This window comes from Geotrypetes seraphini, chromosome 1, assembly GCF_902459505.1.
Source record: "Geotrypetes seraphini chromosome 1, aGeoSer1.1, whole genome shotgun sequence".
In the NCBI taxonomy this organism is placed as follows: Eukaryota; Metazoa; Chordata; class Amphibia; order Gymnophiona; family Dermophiidae; genus Geotrypetes; species Geotrypetes seraphini.
Genome location: NC_047084.1, coordinates 402,233,207 through 402,254,410, shown reverse-complemented (window position 1 = coordinate 402,254,410; position 21,204 = coordinate 402,233,207). Strand labels below are relative to the sequence as shown.

The 21,204-nt window shown below is 43.6% G+C and overlaps 1 protein-coding gene across 1 annotated transcript in view; it reads right to left on the bottom strand.

The window, feature by feature from the left end:
* LOC117347325 (dynein heavy chain 6, axonemal-like) overlaps positions 1–21,204 on the bottom strand; it is a 2,502,256-nt gene that overhangs the window by 1,675,185 nt on the left and 805,867 nt on the right. Inside the window, 1 exon segment of the mRNA XM_033918113.1 lies at positions 3,371–3,490. Coding sequence (XP_033774004.1) covers positions 3,371–3,490 — 120 coding nt within the window.

The following is a 21,204-nucleotide window of genomic DNA, read 5'->3' as shown; positions in this document are numbered from 1 at the left end:
TGTAATGTCACTTTGAAGGATTCCCATAAGATTGATGGATTTATATTAAGATTGAAGTTAATGGTAAGGAATTCTTTAATGAATTTCTTAATATGGGGAATGTTATCTTCTTCTAGAATTGCTGGTTGTAGTCTCCATAGTGGAGATCTGGGAGAGCTAGATATTTCACTTGCACAGATTTCTTCAAGGTAATATTGTCACCAAAAATATTTCCTAATAGTAACTGTAGTAACCTGACAAATCTCACACTGACACTGTGTTGTTTTGAGCTACTGGCCTCAAAGAATTACCTTTTTCAAAATGAGCCTCAGAGGTATAGGCAGGACAAGACCAGTCTTAGCCAGGCATTTCATAGCCAGAATGGCTAGAATCCAATAATCATAGGCTCCTCTTACACCCAGGGGGGGAAAACACAGTAAAAACTCAGATGCCTGAGAAAAACCTATGTTCCACCCGGATACAGAGCAAATAAACTTCAGAGCTCTAACACAAACAGTATCAAAGCATGGTCACACAAAAATGAACACAAAAACAAAAAACAAAAAAGCCAAGTACTTAGCTGAGAACAGTTAGTGCATTAATTGGAAGAGCCTGCCATTAAGCTCTGAAGAGCTGGCGATTTTTCTCACAGTTTTGGCAGTTCAAGACCTACAAACCTACTGCAGTTTCTGTCTTCTTTACTGTTGAATTCCACAAGATCTTGTCACTGGTGCTTCACACCCTCCAACTTCTGCTGAGCCCCAGTAGGAACAGGGCTACCATTCACTTTAGCCGCATCCTAGCTCACCATTTTGCCTCCCATCTTTCACAGGTTGTACTCCAGGCCAATTGTGGAGAATAGTGTACCCTTTCTCTACAACAGTGGTTCCCAACCCTGTCCTGGAGGACCACCAGCCAGTCCGGTTTTCAGGATAACCCTAATAAATATGCATGAGAGCAATTTGCATATAAAGGAGGTGGCAGGCATGCAAATCTGCTCCATGCATATTCATTAGGGCTATCCTGAAAACCCGACTGGCTGGTGGTCCTCCAGGACAGGGTTGGGAACCACTGCTCTACAAGAGCCTTGTTTTGCATCCTCACACTGCCTCAGGAAAAAGGGCTCAACTCCAGAAAATAAAGAACACAGTAGAAATCTAATAAGAGCTTAATCCAAGTGAGAGGTGTATTTGAACATCAGTATTCAGAAAAACGAGAGGTAGAAAGCAAGAAACAATAATTATTACAGTGAAATAAGAGCAATAGGATATTGAGATCAAGGATTCTAATGTCATGAAAGTATTCAAAGAAATAACAAAATATCAGAGAGTGTAACGTATAATTAAACAAGAAAGTCATAGTAGGTCAGCATAATGCTCAGTAGGGCAATATCAGCATAGCTTCCATTAGCCATGCAGCCTAAGAGCGCTAACTAAATTGCCTAACTCATAGGGATATTAAACAAACAACCTTCCTTAAGATTATACCTGATCCCAACAGTGAAAGATGCTAAAATGTTCATAAGAGATCATTTAAATTGGGACTTTAACTGGAAAAGACCACAATATTTCAGTATATAGAGTGGGGAGAAAGCACTGAGATTTATTCAAAGGAGATAATCCATGAGAGCTGGTATTGTTACCAAGGGATTAAGATATTTGTACTCTGAAGTGTGCTAAGTAAATGAGAGAGAGATAAACTAGCAATACGACATCATTAAGATTACATAGCATTAAAATGCAACTGGAAGATAAAGAATCTGAAAATATGCAGTGAGGAGAAAGTTGTCGAAGCGTCTCCAGTCGGCAACAGTTGAGCTAAACGAGATATGATATTCTTTTTCTGAACTTTGGTTACATCCATGTAATTGGCAGTATTCCTCATATCACTATTTGTGATTCTTAAGACTCCTGAGGCAGGCCTGGTGACCGAAACATGTACGTGTCGAGTCATTGAATCATTGATTGGACTATTGTGATACTGAAGGAATAAAGATCTTCATATTATCAGATGAGTTTGTGGGCACTATTTCAGTGCACATCATTCTTCTTTGGACAATTCCATTTTGGTTTCTTTGCACTGTTCAGGAAGAAATGCATTTGTTTCTTTTTCTCTGGGGTTGTACTGCATGCAGAGTCTTGCATCTTAGGGTTTGTTTATATATATTAGCACTTTTAGGGCTCCTTTTACTAAGGTGCGCTAGTGTTTTTAGCGCATGCAGGATTTTAGCGCACACTACACCCGCGCTACGCTTCTAGAACTAACACCAGCTCAATGCTAGTGTTAAGGTCTAGCGTGTAAGACAATTCAGCGCGCACTATTCCACGCATTAAAGTCCTAACACGCCCTTAGTTTTTTGTCCCATATTTGCATAGGGGTTATCTATGTTCTGGTAGGAATGAATGTTGAGAAGCATACAGTATGCTTTGTGTAATTTAATTTTGTGGTTAACCATTATGTGTTGTTAATATAAGATTATATTGTGTGTGTATGTGTGTATATATGAAAAATGAATGGAAAAAATAGTATAACAATTAGTACTATTATGGGAGTGGGGTCTGGGGCAGAGATTGGGCAGCCATGGGTGGGGTCTGGCCCAAGACTTAGCCTCAGTGTTCTTCAACCGCTGGTCTGGGGACCGGTGCCGGTCCACAAAATAATTATTTTATTTCCGCCGGTCCATAGGTGTAAAATGGTTGAAGAACACTGGGTTAGAGGATAACAACCTTCCATCCTGCTTTACCCTGCGGCCTATTGGCTAGCTAAGGAGTTTCTGAAAAATGGTGTCAAAGCTACTGGTCCTGCCTCCTTTGCAGCTTACTGACTGGCTGAGGAATATATCTGACCAACAAGCTGCAGGGGGAGGTGGGAGCAATAGCTTCAGAGACACAGCCTTATTTCCTGCTTTCCCCTGCAGCTCTACATTAAGACAATTTCAACTCTGATGTCTGGGCAGTGCTAGAAAGAATATTGGGAGTGCTCTAGCACTCACAGAGCTGGTGTCTATGACCGGAAGAATGTGTGGCATTGCAACATTAAGGAAGGTCATATGGCTTTTCTCTGCCTTATTGCCACTGCTGCACATTGCAGAAAGTAGCAATGGCAGAGGAAGCAGTGGGTAGAAGAGAGGTGCAATTTTGGTGCAGCCAGAGGAATTATATCTGCAAGAACTGGGGTGGCAGATTATTATTTTGGGGTGGGCACTTGCCACCTATTAGCAACACCTATGGCTATAAGTATATTTATGAAAGATTCTGTGTTCAATGAGCCTTTATAAAATACCAGGAGCTTTTGAATGTATGTACTTACAGCATCTTTTTTTTTTCCAGCTTACCAACCTATACAAAATACCATTAAAATGAATTTTTTTTATACTACAAATTTTACTTACCAGTGTTTGATTAAATAAAGACAGCTGTTTTTGCCATTCATCAACACGAGTTTTAATTGGACCCACATACCGTGAAGAAGCAATTGTTGATATATTAATTATGCTGTCATCAAGAAGAACCTAAAATTTAAAAAACAATTTCAAAATTTGCCAATATCTATTGTAATCTGAAATAACACTGAAAAGTGATATAAATTAAAGGGTTAATATTCAAACATTTGTCTGGTTAACTTTAAGATTTAATCAAGCAAATTCTAACTTTGAATGTCCTGTCTCCATAAAAATTAAATTTTTTCTGAATAATTCTGCCTAGTCAAAAGTTGTCCAGATAGAGAAAAGAGAAAGTGGAGACATGCTGAGGGTGAGTTAAAACTTTAACAAATAAAACAAATCAATCAATAACACATTTTATAAAATTGATCCTACCCCTGCTCCATCAATTGTCTGTAGGAAAACATGAAGGGAGATCTGCATCTCTGAGGGGACCTCTACTGGTCCATGAGGCAGACGAGAGGCACAAATTTGGCCCTGTACAAAAAATGTTTGACCACCCCTGTGCTAACAAATTAGAGCCACTATTCAGAGGCTGGCTTAAGTTAAATCAGTAAAGTCCAGTTGGAAAAACAAAGTATTTCTTGAGGACAGCAGCACATATATTACCACATATGGGTGATGCCATCTGATGGAGACTGGCACAGTTGCTATCCAGCATTCTATTTCTAGAAGCTTTTGGCAGTACTGCCTATGCATATGTATGTATCGCCCACCTGCTTCATTTACGCAGGACAAGGCAATTGAATACAAAAGTTTACAGAATAAGAACATATGAACATAAGAATTGCTGCTGCTGGGACAGACCAGTGGTCCATTGTGCCCAGCAGTCCGCTCCCGCGGTGGCCCCCCAGGCGCCCTAACCAAGACCAGCCCTACCTGCGTACGTTCTAGTTCCGCAGGAACTTGTCTAACTTTGTCTTGAATCCCTGGAGAGTGTTTTCCCCTATGACAGCCTCCAAAAGAGCGTTCCAGTTTTCCACCACTCTCTGGGTGAAAAAGAACTTCCATATGTTTGTACGGAATCTATCCCCTTTTAACTTTAGAGAGTGCCCTCTCGTTCTCCCTACCTTGGAGAGGGTGAACAACCTGTCTTTATCTACTAAGTTTATTCTCTTCATTATCTTGAAGGTTTCAATCATGTCCCCTCTGTCTCCTCTTTTCAAGGGAGAAGAGGCTCAGTTTCTCTAATCTCGCACTGTATGATAACTCCTCCAGCCCCTTAACCATTTTAGTCGCTCTTCTCTGGACCCTTTCGAGTAGTACTGTGTCCTTCTTCAAGTACGGCGACTAGTGCAGGACGCAGTATTCCAGGTGAGGGCATACCATGGCCCGGTACAGCGGCATGATAACCTTCTCCGATCTGTTCGTGATCCCCTTCTTAATCATTCCAAGCATTCTATTTGCCCTTTTCACTGCTGCCGCACATTGCGCGGACGGCTTCATCGACTTGTCATCGACTCTCAAGTCTCTTTCCTGGGGTGTCCCTCCGAGTACTGCACCAGACATCCTGTATTCGTGTACAAGATTTTTGTTACCAACATGCATCACCTTACACTTGTCCACGTTAAACTCCATTTGCCATGTCGCAGCCCATTTCTCGAGCGTGTTTATGTCCTGCTGCAGGTCTTCGCAATCCTCCTGCATCTTTACTACTCTGAATAACTTCGTATCATCTGCAAATTTAATCACCTTGCTCGCCGTTCCAATTTCCAGGTAGTTTATAAATATGTTGAAGAGCACAGGCCCAAGCACCGAACCCTGTGGCACTCCACTGGTGATGCTTTTCCAGTCCGAGTATTGTCCATTTACCCTCACTCTTTGCTTTCTATCTGCCAACCAGTTTTTGATCCACGTGTGTATATCACCCTCAATCCCATGGCTCGCAATTTTTTGAAGTAGTCGTTCATGCGGGACCTTGTCAAATGCCTTCTGAGAATCCAGATATACAATGTCGACCGGGTCACCTTTGTCTATCTGCCTGTTAACTCCCTCGAAAAAGTGCAGCAAGTTCGTCAAGCAAGATCTTCCTTTGCTGAAGCCGTGCTGGCTGGTTCTCATCAGATTGTGTCCGTCACGGTGGTCAACGATGTGATCCTTTATCAGCGCCTCTACCATCTTTCCCGGTACCGAGGTCAGACTGTAGTTTCCCAGATCTCCCTTCAAACCTTTCTTGAAGATCAGCGTAACATTTGCCACTTTCCAGTCTTCCGGAGATGGGAGGGTATGTGGTATTCTAGTACAATAGGTGTGTCATTCTGGACAGACAGGTAATCTTCCCATGTAGAAGGAATACAATGCAACTTTTGAATCTCTCCTCCTTCACCATTGGATTCTGCTGCCATTTTCAGTTTTTCTTTCTGATCTGCTCTGTATAGTTGGAGTTTTTAAAATCTTTTTTTGTGGTTTTCTAGTTTTTGTTGACTTTCGGTGCTCAGTGCTCACCACTTCAAGAGTCAAGCTCTGCCTGCATGGAGGAGATTCACTCTTATAATATATTTGAAGAAAAACGATATCAAAAATCTCAGAGTCTCACAAAACCAAAAGAGTTAGATATAAGAGGACCGAAAGGGGTATCAGACAACCCTGCACACAACGATTGAGTGCTGGGAGAAATTCCTCATTTACCCCACGGAACCTCCACCACCTCTTAGTGTGTTGCTTATTTCAATTTATAGCAGCTTTGTTTTAAAGTTACTCATGTTTGTTACTCTATATTGAATTTTGCTTTATATTACATTTCTAGTAAGTGTAGAGAAGTTACTTAGCTTTCAGCTTTCAGTTTAAAAATCAATCCCCTGAACGCCAACGCGTTTCGATATCCTTTGTCAAGGCGACATGGGGACATGGGGACATGGGAATGTTAATTATGAAGGGGACCACGCATCTTCAAACTTCACTATATAGGAAAAAGACGGACCGTAATAGTTTGTTACGGTTCCACAGCTTTCATCCAGAGAGTCTTAAAAGAAGTTTACCAATTAGCCAATTTTTGAGGTTAAGAAGGATTTGCCACTCTCTTGATGAGTTCCGCAGCCAGGCTAAACATATGAAAGCTAGATTTTACCATCGGGGCTACCCCCGGTCTACTGTAAAGCAGGTGTATAAAAGAGCTAAATACGCCCAGAGAGAATGGCTGCTGCAGGATGTGGTCAGAGAGGAGCAGCCCCAAAACACGGTGGCCTTTGTACAGGAGTTTTCCATCCTTGCCCACCGGGTTGCTGATATAATTAAAAAACATTGGCACATTCCCAGATTGGTCATCCCCAGCCTTGGGGACTCCCCTTTGTGCTCCTATCGCAGGAGAAGGAATTTGGGGGAGTTATTAAATCATTATAAACTTCAGGATAACATCCCCAGGGTTAGGGGTAATCACCGTCCTTGTGGGTCATGTCAGTGGTGTGAGTTTACCATAACGGGGGAGGATTGGATCCATCCAAGCACGGGGGTTACCTATAAGACCAAACACAACACCACATGTATGTCGGATAATGTGGTGTATGTGATACAGTGCCCCTGCCCAATGTTGTATGTGGGTAGAACTACCCGACCTATACGGGTCCGTTTAACAGAGCACAAGTCTAGGGTCCATACCCATACTGAGTCTTCCCCCTTGGTCCGCCATTGGATCAGACATGGACACACTTTAAAAGATTTGAAATGGAGGGTGTTAGATCGTGTTACAGTTGGGTGGGAGGGAGGTAACACTGTTCGGAGGCTTAACCGGTGTGAACTCCGTTGGATGTTTGTGCTAGATTCTATGTCACCTAAAGGGTTAAATGAAACATCTGATTGGTTAGCTCAGGCTGAATTTTAGGCATTTTTGCCTTCAGTGTGTATGTTCCTTTAAGTTAGTCCTTAGGTCAGGTGGGTGTTCCCCGGATGAGTCATATGTGGGGGTGGTATTTAAAGTCCAGAGTCACTCTGCCTCAGCTTGCGTTTGCAGCCGGTTGGTGGTATACAGAGCATGTTAAATGTTAAATGTAAGTAGATTTGGCTATTGCTGGGGGGGTTAAATTGTAGACCTTATCCCTTAAGCTTTTTTGATTGTTTGTGTTTTGGTTTTCAGCTCCCCATGTCGCCTTGACAAAGGATATCGAAACGCGTTGGCGTTCAGGGGATTGATTTTTAAACTGAAAGCTGAAAGCTAAGTAACTTCTCTACACTTACTAGAAATGTAATATAAAGCAAAATTCAATATAGAGTAACAAACATGAGTAACTTTAAAACAAAGCTGCTATAAATTGAAATAAGCAACACACTAAGAGGTGGTGGAGGTTCCGTGGGGTAAATGAGGAATTTCTCCCAGCACTCAATCGTTGTGTGCAGGGTTGTCTGATACCCCTTTCGGTCCTCTTATATCTAACTCTTTTGGTTTTGTGAGACTCTGAGATTTTTGATATCGTTTTTCTGCATGGAGGAGAAGCAGATTGCAGCTGTCAGGCCAATCCTTCTGTGATACTTGTTAGCCAGTCTTTAGAAACGTTTGTGGAGCTTGGGATCCGTTCCCCTAGTAGCTTTGCTCACCTACTGGGTCACAGGGGCTTGAGCACTGAAAGGGGCTGCTGTCTTTCACTGTTGCTAAGCACTTTGAAAATTAATCCTCTTGCAACTCTTGTTGTTGTTTTCTTTTAGTATATTTTTAAAATTATTGTTAACCAAGTCGAGCTTTCTCTGGTTGATGGCCCGGTATATAAAGCTAAGTTTTAGTTTAGTTTAATCTTTGGTAAGGACCATGCAACAACAACACATGTGCTGTATCAAATAAATCTTTATAAGTAATAAATCAATAGTCAGCTTACATGATTGGTATAAAAAATGATTACTAAATCTTATAATTTACCAGATTTTTTGTTTCTTTTTATTCAACAATATATTATTGTTCATGTTATCTGAACTGGTTACTGTAAAAACCAAGATTTAAAATTTAATATTCCCTTTTATAATTAATAAGTGCTCAGTCTTACATCTCCTGCATTAAAGCCACAGCGAGATTATTCTAGGGCCATCATCGCACTTAAAAGTCCTATTTATAGTTGATCTTAAAGTCATCCATCCTGCGCTCATATATTTTCTCTCTTTGTTCTTATATTCAACTAATAAAACAAATAAATTTGCATGCACTGCTTTTATTGTATGCTAGTAGATCTCATGCATATTCATTGGGGAAATCCTGAAAACCCGACTGGATTGTGGTCCTCGAGGAGGGACTTTGACACCTCTGCACTACATCAACTGACTCACCTTTATCCACATGCTTATTCACACCTTCAAAGAAGTCAAGCAAATTGGTGAGGCAAGATTTCCCTCGGCTGAACCCATGCTAACTTAATCTCATTAAATCATGCTTGTCTACGTGTTCAACACTTTTATTTTTTTAATAATTGTTTCTACCATTTTACCCAGCACTGAAGTGAGGCTTACCGGTCTATAGATAAATGTTGTTCTGAAAGGGACTGGATGATCTCATGGTCAGTGTGGCAGATCATTGGCTGAAATTTTTACCTCACATCAGACCACGAACCTCTAGAAGCTCTGGGCGGTCTAGTTTTCATGGATCCAGGAACTTTTGTCAGTACTCAGGAGGAGTATCCTCTCAGTAATCCTTCAAGGGATTAGGACAGAGATTCTCAGGGCGGAACCAGGCCTCCAGTTCTTATCCTGCTTCAGCCTCCAAGAAATCACAATGATGCCAGGTCTGAAGCCATTCCCATAAAGATAGGAGGTTGGGCGCAGATCTCATCAGACCGTTGGGTGCTGGAGATCATTCAGAGCGATTATAAGCTTGAATTCACCCAGCCCTTAATGGACTGGTTTGTGGACTCCCTGGCAGGGTGACCAGAGAAAGCAATTAAGGTTGTGGCTTCAGTTCAGAGGTTGTTAGATATTCACGCCATAGAGACCATGCCACCCAAGGATTCGGGATTGGGCAAATACTCCATATACTTCATAGTGCCCAAGAAAGGCTCAGAAGAATGGAGACCCATTCTGAATCTTACACTCATCAATGCGATGCTGACAGTTCTGCCCATGGAGACAGTATGGCCTCTCTGGATTTGATGGAGGCCTACCTGCATTCCTATCTTTCTGGAACATAGAAATCTCCTGAGATTTCATGTCCTGGAGAACCATTACCAGTCCTCAGCTCTTCCCTTTGGGCTGGCAAAAGCACCTCGCACGTTCACCAAGGTGATGGTTGTGGTAGCTGTGTATCTATGCAGGACGGGTGTTCAGGTACATCCATACCTGGACAACTGGTTGACAGAGCGCCATCGTTCTCAGGAGATCAAGCAGTGGCTCATGTGGTCTGTGTCCTTCAGAGCCTGGGATGGATAGAGAATTTCCAAACAAGCCACCTGGTTGCATCCCAATTCCTCAAATACCTGGGAGTCTTCTTCAACATGGCAGGTCATGTCTATCTTCCAGAGGCAAACAAACAAAAGTTTTGCACCCAGATAATGAACTTGGTGGCCAAGCAACCTCTGACCATGTGGTTCTACCTCCAAGTGCTAGGCTCCATGGCAGCCACAATATAAGTGGGTCTCATGGGCAAAGGTTCAAGTGCATCCTCTCCAGAACATGCTGTTATCGCCACAGTTGGACTCCCTGCAGATGACTCTGCCATGGACTCCGGAATCCCATGCCAGTATGAGCAGGTGTCTCCACCCACAAGCATTATCAAATTGCATGCCCCTCAGAATAACTTCATGGGCTCAGCTGGTGAGCTCACTGTAGCAGTCACCCGATCTAGAAGCTTTGGTCAGCCTCTCAAAGTAAACGATCAATCAAACGATTGATGCTTCGAGACATTCAGTTGGTGTTTCAGAAGCTGAAGACGACTTCATTGACTTGTCGACCAGTACTCCCAGTCTCTTTCCTGGGGGGTCTCTCTGAGTATTGCACCGTATATCCTGTATTCACGTATAAGATTTTTGTTAACAACATGCATCACCTTATACTTATTCATGTTAAACCTCATTTGCCATGTCGTGGCCCATTTCTCGAGAGTGTTTGTAAAGTTGCAGGTCTTCGCAATCCTGTGTCTTCACTACTCTGAGTATCGTCTGCACATTTAATCACCTCACTCGTTGTACCAATTTCCAGGTTGTTTATAAATATGTTGAAGACCAAGGGCCCAAGCACCAAACCCTGCGGCACTCCACTCGTGACACTTTTCCAGTCCGAGTATTGTCCATTTACCCCCACTCTCTGTTTCCTATCCACCAGCCAGTTTTTAATCCACTTGAGTATTTCACCTTTGATTCCATGGCTTGCAATTTTTCGAAGTAGTCGTTCATGCAGGGCCTTGTCGAACGCCTTCTAGAAATCCAGATATACAATGTCGACCAGGCCACCCTTGTCTATCTGCTTGTTTACTCCCTCAAAGAAGTGCAGCAAGTTCATCAAGCAAGATCTTCCTTTGCTGAAGCCGTGCTGGCTGGTCCACATCAGATTGTGTCCGTCAAGGTGATCAATGATGCGGTCCTTTATCAGTGCCTCTACCATCTTTCCCGGTACCGGAGGTCAGACTCATCGGTTTGTAGTTTCTTGGATCTCCTCTCAAACCTTTCTTGAAGATCGGTGTAACATTTGCCACTTTCCAGTCTTCTGGAATCCTTCCTGATTTGATCAACAGATTGGCTATTAGTTGAAGCAAGTTTCAGGTTTAATCAATTTTAATATACCGACCATCGATGTGCACCTGGCCAGTTTACAATGCTAAAAATGAAAGATTAAAATAAATTTTTGTAGGGGGGGGGAAATGTGAACATTAAATAGACAAATTACAAATACGAACATGAGCGTGAGGGGAAAGTTAATAATTATATCATTAAAAACAAATTAATTAAAGGGAAGGGGGAGGATAAAACACCAGGAATTAGGATCGCTTCTTAAAAGTGCTTCATGTTTATTTTGCAGGCTGTTGGAAAGGAAATATTTAGACGCTATAACCCGTTTCAGTTCCTTGATTACCCTTGGATGGATGCCATCCGGTCCCAGAGATTTAACATTTTTAAGCCTATCAATCTGCCTGCATATCTCTTCTAGACTGAAGGTCAACCCTGTCAGTTTCCCGTCTTCATTTCCTGAGTATAGCCTGTTGGCTTCCGGTATGTTGGTATATCCTCTTCGATAAATACAGATGCAAAAAATGTGTTCAGCTTGTCGGCGATGGCTTTGTCCCCCTTTAGCACTACCTTTATTCCATGGTCATCCAACAGCCCCACCACTTCCTTCGCGGGTCGTTTCCCCTTAATTTATCAAAAGAACGGCTTGAAGTTTTTTGCCTCCTTGGCTATTTTTTCCTTGTAGTCTCTTTTGGCCCCTCTTACCGCCTTATGGCACCTGCTTTGATGTTGTCTGTGCTTTTTCCACACCGGTTCTTTGATCTTTTTCCTCTTGGCTCCCTTGTTGATACGTGGTATATATAGATTTTGCGCATCGGTGACTGTGTCCTTAAAAAGGGACCATGCCTGCTCTAGCGTTTTAACAGTGCTTATCCTCTTCTTGATCTTTTTCCCCACCATGAGTCTCATCCCTTCGTAATTTCCTTTTCGGAAGTTCAGTGCCATGGCTGTCATTCTGGATCGATGTTTCGCCCCTGCATTTATGTCGAAGCAGATCATATTGTGATCACTGGTTCCCAGCGTCCCCTCTACTTCTACATCTTTCGCCTGTCCTCGTAGTCCATTTAGAATTAAGTCCAGAATTGTGTTTCCTCTCGTGTTTTCCTTGACAAGTTGTTCCAGGAAGCAATCGCCTACAGCTTCCAGGAACTTGGTCTCCCTACCGCAGCCGGAGGTGCCTAGATTCCAGTCTATTCCCGGATACTTGAAATCACCCATGATAACTGTGTTGCCTCCCTTGCAGTTGCGTTTGATCTCATCTATCATTTCTCCATCCAGTTCTTCGGGCTGTCCTGGGGGTCAATAGTAGATGCCGATTTTCATTTCCAATCCATTTGCTCCCGGAATTTTAACCCGTAGAGATTCTAACTTATTCATACTTTCAGGCGTGTTCTCTCCAGTAGACATATAGGGCCACTTTGTGACCCACTCTGTCTCTGTGGTATAGTTTGTATCCCGGTAGCACAGTATTACAGATGTTTTCTTCGGTCCACCATGTTTCCGTGATGCCGATAATGTCAAAGTTATCCTTTTGTGTCATAGCTTCTAATTCGCCCATCTTGTTCCTTAGGCTCTTTGCGTTCGTGTACATACACTTGAGTATGTGGCCTGTTCCTTTCTTGCATTTCCTTCCCTCTTGTGTCCTTTTAGATATGTCTTGCCCGAGATCTGGTGAGTCTTCTCCACTATCTTTCTGCACGGTATCCTCCGGGGTATACCAGTTCTCGAACCACTGACTCTCTCACTCGGTCAACTGTCGGCTTTCCCCTTCTTCCTAGTTTAAAAACTTCTCAACTTCTCTCTTGATGTTGTTTGCCAGAAGCCTCATTCCGTCTTTGCTGAGGTGGAGTCCGTCCTTCCTGTATAGCTTGCTCTTCCCCTAGAACGTCGTCCAGTTGTGTACAAAGTGGAATAATTCTTCCTCACACCAGCGCCTCATCCACGCGTTGACTGCTTGCAGCTCCATCTGCCTCTTCTCATCTGCTCTGGGTACCGGCAGGATCACTGCTTCCTAGCGTCCCTTCTTCTTCTACACCTTGCGCCGGTCCTCGTTGTCCATTTAGAATTAAGTACAGAATTGCATTTCTTCTCATATTTTCCTTGACAAGTTGTTCCAGGAAGCAATCGCCTATAGCATCCAGGAACTTGGTCTCCTTACTGCAGCTGGAGGTGCCTAGGTTCCAGTCTATCTCCGAATAACTGAAGTCACCCATGATAACTGCGTATCAATTTCTTCAGACTGCCCTGGGGGTCGGTAGTAGATGCTGATCTTCATTTCCGTTCCATTTGTTCCTGGAATTTTGGCCCATAGAGACTCTACCTTATTTTTCATTTCCGGCGTGTTCTCTCCGGTAGATTCAAGTCCCTCTTTGACGTATAGGGAACTACCCCCACCTTTTTGACCTACTCTATCTCTGTGGTATAACTTGTATTCCAGTAGCACAGTGTCCCAGAAGTTTTCCTCTTTCCACCATGTTTCCATGATGCCAATGATGTCAAGGTTATGTTTTTATGCCATAGCTTCCAATTCCCCCATCTTATTCCTTAGGCTTCTTGCGTTCATGTACATACACTTGAGTTTGCGGCTTGTTACTTTCTTGCATTTCCTTCCCTCTTGTGTCCCTTTCGATCCGTCAGGATTTCTGTCTTGCCTATGATCGGTGAGTCTTCCCCGCTACTTTCCTGCATGGTATCCTCTGGGTATATTGGTTCCCGATCCATCGACTCTTGGTGGACTGTCAGCTTTTCCCTTCTTCCTAGTTTAAAAACTTCTCAATTTCTCTTTTGATGTTGTTCGTAAGTAGCCTCGTTCCATCTCTGCTAATCCTGAATAGCTTGCTCTTCCCCCAGAACATCATTCAGTTGCACATGAAGTGGAATCCTTCTTCCTTACACCAGCGCCTCATCCATTCGTTGACTGGTTGCAGCTCCGTCTGCCTCTTCTCATCGGCCCTGGGTACCAGCAGGATCTCTGAAAATGCTACCCTCGGCGTTCTGGTCTTCAGCTTCCCTCCTAGCATCTGGAACTGGTCCTTCCCTGCTGTAGTTCCTATTTCTAATGTTGTTTGTCCCCATGTGGATCACCACCACCGTATCTTCTTCTTCCACACTGTCAATGATCCTTTCGATACGGCTGACTATATCTTCTACCTTGGCTCCTGGTAGGCAGGTCACCAGCCGATCCTGTCTTCCCCCCCGCTATGTGGCTGTTGACTTGTCTGATGATGGAGTCTCCCACTACGATTGCTGTACTCTCTATCTCTATCTTCTCTTGCCTCTCTAGCCACAGGTCCATTTCCCTGGTGTATGACCATCTCTCCAGCCTTAGGTCCGTGTCCTCTGTGCACTTCCATCTTCCCTCAACCTGGCATTGGTTTGCACCGGACTCATCTTCCTTGTGGTTGCCCTCCAGGTGGTCCTCATTCACTGTAGGTGTATCTTGGTCCTCGCTCACTGTAGATGTATCTTGGCAGCTCCACTGTTGGTGATTTTCCATGGCCTCCCTGTTTGCCTGCTCGATGAACTTCTCTAACTCCCTGACTTCTTCCTCAATGGTTTCCTCTGTCATGAAGTTTTCTGCCTCTCTGTCCTTCTCTTCCACTGCTCGAAGTGCTTCTAGTTCCAGTATTCTACCCTCCAGGAGTCTGACTTGCTTCTTTAGGCCCTCTAGTTCCTCGCAAGTGCATACATAAGACCTTATCCCAGAGGGGAGGTAGTCATACATAAGGCAAACGGTACAGAAAACTGGGTAGCTCAACATCCTGCTTCTATCTGCTGCATCCTTTGCTGTCCACTTGCCGGTCTGTCTTCTGAATTGTCTTCTCCTTGTGTAGGAATGTGTGTTACTGTGAAGTCCTTTTCTTGATTTTAAACCTGCTACCCCTGTTGCTTGTGTGTGTCCTATGTGTCTGCTGTGATTGCCCTACTGTGTTTATCTACTGCTCATCTGTCCTGTTGCTCTTGTGATACTTGCCTGTGTAGGTGGCCTTCCCTAGTGTTTCTTCTTTGCTTGTTCCTTTGCAAAGGCGCTATCGCTAAGGCGTGTGCCTTTAACGCTTGCATTTGACGCACGCCGAACAGATGAGAGCCGTTGGACCCTCCCCTTTTAAGGGGAGCTACGGTGGATGTCGGGGGTAGGCGGAGCTACCTTTTGCCGATGCCCCTTGCTCTCTCCTGCCTTCTCTTGCTCCTTCTTCCCCTTTCCTGTTCTCTTCTCTGCTTTTCTCTCCTTCCATGCCTCCTGCTTGCCACCCAAGCTTGTTTAACTGAGTGTCATTGGCCCCTCCCCTTTTAAGGGTAAGCTCCGGTGGATGACATCGGGGGTGGGAAGAGCTACCTCACTCCGATGCCCCTTGCTCTCTCCTGCCTTCTCTTGCTCCTTCTTCCCCTCTCCTGTTCTCTTCTCTACTTTCTCTCCTTCTGCTTTGCTCTCCTTCTCCTTTCTTGCCTCCTGCTTGCCTGCTCACCAAAAACAACAAACGGACAATAGGAATAATAGGCCATCCTGAAACTAATTAAACTATTATGATGTGTAGGTGCAACCTGGAAAAGAATAAAAATAGACCTAAGAAGGTGGAATTTGATTCTAGACCCTACACAAATTCTGAAGACCTGTCTTATTGAAATGGTTATTGCATCAGGAATCCTGCTCTAGACAGTAGTGATATGTTAATCTCTGAACTGAACTGTTGCAGTAGCAGGCTCTGACATTGTGAGTCATGACAATGCCCTCTAGAGTCAGCCCAGCCTGTAGGAGTTGCAATCTGCTAATCAACTGGACAAACCAACTGCCTCCATTCTGTTTGGGTCAAAAAATAAAAAGTTGGGTGGGCTGTCTATGGGATTCATTCCACTGAAAATAGAAGGCTCACTTGTAGCCCAAGGTGTACAGTGTGTTTTCACCAGGATGGGCATGAGGCTTTAGAAAGAATGTTATCAGGACAATTTTAATTCCACATTTATAGCTTGCTTAACCACAACATTCCAAATGGTTTGCAAATTAAAATATATAACATCTAATATTTTATTTTAACAAAGTATGCCATCAACAGATAGTATACAGTACATTTACAATGATAGTAACATCAATCTTAATCAATCAAAATACATCTAAACTAAACTAAACCTTAGGTTTGTATACCGCGCAGTGGCGTACCTAGGGTATGTGGCACCCGGGGCCCATCATTTTTTGACACCCCCCCCCCCCATGTAAAAATTTTTTTTTTTTTTTTTTTTTGCAATAACCATGAAATGGAATAAATGGTCAGAATAGAAACAGGCAGTGAAAATTTTCTTTTATTGAACCTCATATATGTAACCATTATTCCAAACATAACATAACATAAATTATGTCTAAATTGTCATGACATTAGAAGTACATATGGAGTAGTTGCAGGCAGTGGCGTACTTAGGGTATGTGGCACCCAGGGCCCATCATTTTTTGACACCCCCCCCATCTATATGAAAAATATGATTTTTAGTACCAATCTACATATCGCACCACAAGAGTGTACCTAGGAAAAGGCTGCATCTTAAACACTGCAGTGAGCACTAGAACACCAACACATACATTGTAAAACTAAACAAGCCAGATCCCGCACAGTCAATTGGTCCTGTAGTCAATGCCAACTGAAAACTATGTCTTTTTCATACACACAGAACAGAGATACACCCTCGCCCAAAATGGAATAATCACAAACTAAAAATAGAAATATGTAGACAAAAGTTAAACTGATCCGCCAAGAAACCAGACCCTGGATACAATGCAACACCACAAAAAACAGTAACACATGTCCTCTAATACAGTGCAAAATATAAAGACAGTAGATGTAAATTTGAAAAAACTGATACATAACAATCACCACTTTATAAATTAACAAATAAAAATAAAACAAATAATGAGATATAAAAAAATACAATTTTATTGGACTAATCCCTGTAAGCTCGGTCCCCATCCCCGCAAACCACCTGATTCCATCCACACAAGCCTTGAATTGTTTATATTAAAGTATAAAAAGAAACAATATTCTGTACAATTGTCAATTTATAAATCAGCGTCTTCTCCCCACTCTCTTCCCCATTTCCCTTCAGCATCCTCAGCCCACTCTCTCTCCACTTTCCTTCAGCGCACGCACATAAAAACAAGCAAGTAATTTTATATCATTTTCATTCTATTCATTCATAGAAATTAAAGTCTAGATAATGCCAGTCACATAACAAAACATGATTTTACAAAAATATTCCCTGCAGTCAAGCCTGCAAGGATTATTAGATGTCTTTCAGCAGTTCCCCTCCCTCCCTCCCCCTTACCTTTGTGGCCAAGTCAAAATGATCTACCAACAATAAAATTTTAAAAACACAAAGCACGCTGTACGCAGAGAAAATGTTAATTATCATTTATATTCCGCGGGTTTTCAAAGAGGTCAAGGCAGATGACTTTATGCAATGTCACCTCAGTAACAACTATACAAAAATAGACAAATATTCCCCCTCCCTTTTTACTAAACTGCGATAGCGGTTTTTAGCGTAGGGAGCTGCGCTGAATGCCCCACGCTGCTCTCGACGCTCATAGGCTCCCTGCGCTAAAAAACTCTATTGCGGTTTAGTAAAAGGGGGCCATAGTGCAAAATATAGACAGCAGATATAAATTTTCAAAACGGACACATTTTGATCACTAAGTTGAAAATAAAATCATTTTTCCTACTTTTTTGTCTGGTGATTTCATGAGTCTCTGGTCCTTCTTCTGATCCTTCTTCTTTCTCTCTCCCCCTGGCTCCCCTCTTTATTTCTGCCTTTCTTTCTCTCTCCTCCTGGCCCCCCTCTTTCTTTCTGCCTTTCTTTCTCTCCCCCTTGACCCCCCTCTTTATTTCTGCCTTTCTTTCTCTCCCCTTGGTCCCCCTCTTTCTTTCTGCCTTTCTTTCTCTCTCCCCCTGGCCCTCCTCTTTCTTTCTGCCTTTCTTTCTCTCCCCCTTGACCCCCTCTTTATTTCTGCCTTTCTTTCTCTCCCCTTGGTCCCCCTCTTTATTTCTGCCTTTCTTTCTCTCCCCTTGGTCCCCCTCTTTCTTTCTGCCTTTCTTTCTCTCTCCCCCTGGCCCCCCCTCTTTATTTTTTCCTTTCTTTCTCTCTCCCCCTAGCCTGCACAAAGCCATCGTGCCGATTTCTCCACTTCCACGATTCTTTCCCTACCCTCACCCCCAAGCCAGCAGCCGATTTCTCCCTGCTCCTTCCCCGATGTCCTGAACTTCATCGGGCAGCAGCAGCATTCACAATTCACTGATGTTGCCCGCTTCAGGCCTTCCTCTCTGTCGGGTCCTGTCTTCATGAAAACTGGAAGTAGGCAGGACCCGGCAGAGAACAAGGCCTGAAGCCGGCAACAGCAGCGAATTGTAAACGCTGCTGCTGCCCGAAGAAGGTAATGGAGCACCGAGGCAGTCCGCTTCACCCCCCTCCCAGCCGAACCCCCGCTGACCCTCCTATCTCCCCCCCCCCCCGTGAACCTTTCCGACCTTCCCAGCGAGAGCAGCAAACCTCCTTCGCGGCTTTCTCCTTCCTCTGCCGCGTTACTGATGACGTCATCAGTGATGCGGCAGAGGGAGGATAAAGCCGACGCTACTGGAGGGAGGTTTGCTGCTTTCGCTGGGAGGGTCAGAAAGGTTCACTTGGGGGGGGGGGAGAGAGATAGGATGGTCAGCGGGGTTTCGGCTGGGAGGGGGGAGAAGCGGTCTGCCTTGGTGCTCCAAGGCCTGGCGCCATTACCTTTTTCGATAATGGCGCCGATGCTGCTTTCGCTGGGAGGGTAGGAGCGCGATAGGGACCGGGCCAGCTGTGCACCCCCCCTAAGGCGGCACCCGGGATGGACCTCCCCCTCGCCCTCCTTGGTACGCTACTGCCCTGGGGAAACAGCCTGCAACAAGATCGCGCGATGCCAGAGATTTTTGCCTGCTTCGGCTGTTTCCTCCGCCGCGGTCCCGCCCCTCCTCTGACATCAGAGGAGGGGCAGGACCGTGGCGGAGGAAACAGTCGAAGCAGGCAAAGATCTCTGGCATCGCGATCTTGCTGCAGGCTGTTTCCAGACGCGACACCCGGCGCAGGGGGGGGGTAACTGGACCGGACCGGGAGCACCCCCTCAGGGCTTGGTACCCGGGGCGGACCTCCCCCCCCCCCGCCCCCCCCCCTTGGTACGCCACTGATACCGCGTCATCTCCACAAGCGTAACCATCAGCATATAATACATATTTACAGTGTCAACATCAACCTTAATCAATCAAGGTACTTCTGAAATAACCATGTCTTTATTATCTTTCTAAATAATTCAATGTTAGATAGATTTCAAATTTCATTGGGTAAAACATTCCATAGCTCTGCAGCTCTCTACCCAGGAGCATTTTCTTTCTAGAGGAGAATAAGCTACAATCTTTAATGGATGGTATTGCTAGCCATAATTCTCCTGAGGAACATATATCTCTTGCTGATTTGCATACAATAAATAACTAGGCCTCATTAAGAAGGAATTTTGACACTACCTTAGGATGTATGCTCAGAACTACTCTGTTATAATGAAATTTTGTATAAGACAGATTGATTACTAGGGCCTGAAGCTAGCTGACCTTGTGTGTTGATGTAACTGCTACTAAAAATAAAATCTTCCAGGTCTGATACTTCAGGTGGCAATTCAAAAGAACTTTCATCAGCTGAGAAAAGACAATGCTGAAGTCTCATGACAACCACTGGCGGGGGTTGATGGGAGCTTCTTCAAAATCCAATTTCTCATGAATTGAACAACTGAAGAATATAGAAAGCCTTTAACAGCATGAGTTGGAGCTATTTAGCATTGTAGGTGAATTTAGCCTTCATGACTTTGTCTTAGAGGTGATCAAGATCGAACCTATCCAGATAAGAGCTTCTGGCCAATTCTATCTGTTAAATTTCAGTGGCACTATCTGGATAATCATCAGTGACCTCCATGCCACTGTGAATAGTACTAATGTGGAGCTAAGGGTAGAGTGTGGTAATTCCCCAAAATTGTCTGAATAATGGATTGAATACTACCACTATCTGGATAATGGTGATGCTTGACACTCTTTATGTGGTGCGGGGAGGGGCGCCACCACCCCAGGCGCCTCTCAACCTCACTAAGCTACTGTGTGTACTTTTCATGAATAATTCACTCTTTGTGAAAAGAGCACATGCATTCAAAAAGTGTGTACATTATTAATGACACAAGAAAAAAAAACTGTTGACATTTCCCATGTTCCAAACAAATAAATATCCCTACTAAAAAGTACATAAGCTATCATCAATATGTAGTGTCTCAGACAACTATACTGACTCCTCACTAAATTAAAGAGCTTCAGAATGATCTTTAAAAATATTTGCTGTTTAATTGTTGTTTTGTATGTGCAAACTCCTTTGTTTTAAATTTTCATCTGTGAATTCCAAGATTTTTGAAAGATAAGTGCTTGTACCTACAATATACCATGTTTCCCTGAAAATAAGACAGTGTCATATTAATTTGGGGTCTAAAAAATGCACTAGGGCTTACTCTTGGGGATGTCTTATTTTTTTTTCATGTATAACAATTCTCTCTCCCTTCCTCTCCTCCACCCCAGTTCTTCCTCTTTTCTCCCCCCCCCCCTCATGTGCAGCATCTTTCCTACACTCCACCCATCCCCTTGTGCAGCAGAACCCCACCGACCCTCCCACCATGAAACTGACATACCTCCACTCTGAGGCCTCCTAAAGCAGCAAGGGTTGGGTTGCTGAATCGACGAGTCCAATTTTTTTTCAGCAAATCAGGCAGCGCTAGTATTAGGGATAGAGTTAGGGAACGTTGAGTACATTCGGGGAGGGGGGGCTCTGGAGATTGATCTTAACTAGGGCTTATTTTGGGGGGATGGCTTATATTAGGAGCATCTATAAAAATCATGCTAAGACTTATTTTCAGGATAGGGCTTATTTTCAGAAAATAGGGTAGGTGTCTTTTTGACCTGTAATTCTAGCATTCTGCTGTAAAAAGAAAAGTAGGTGTCTACTTTTCCTTAAAGAATATGCTCCAAATAGGTGCACTTTTGGCACCTAAAAATAGATACCTCTTTATAGAACTGCACTGTTAGTGAGTTCAGTAAAATAAGCAGTTGAGTCATATGATGCACTCGA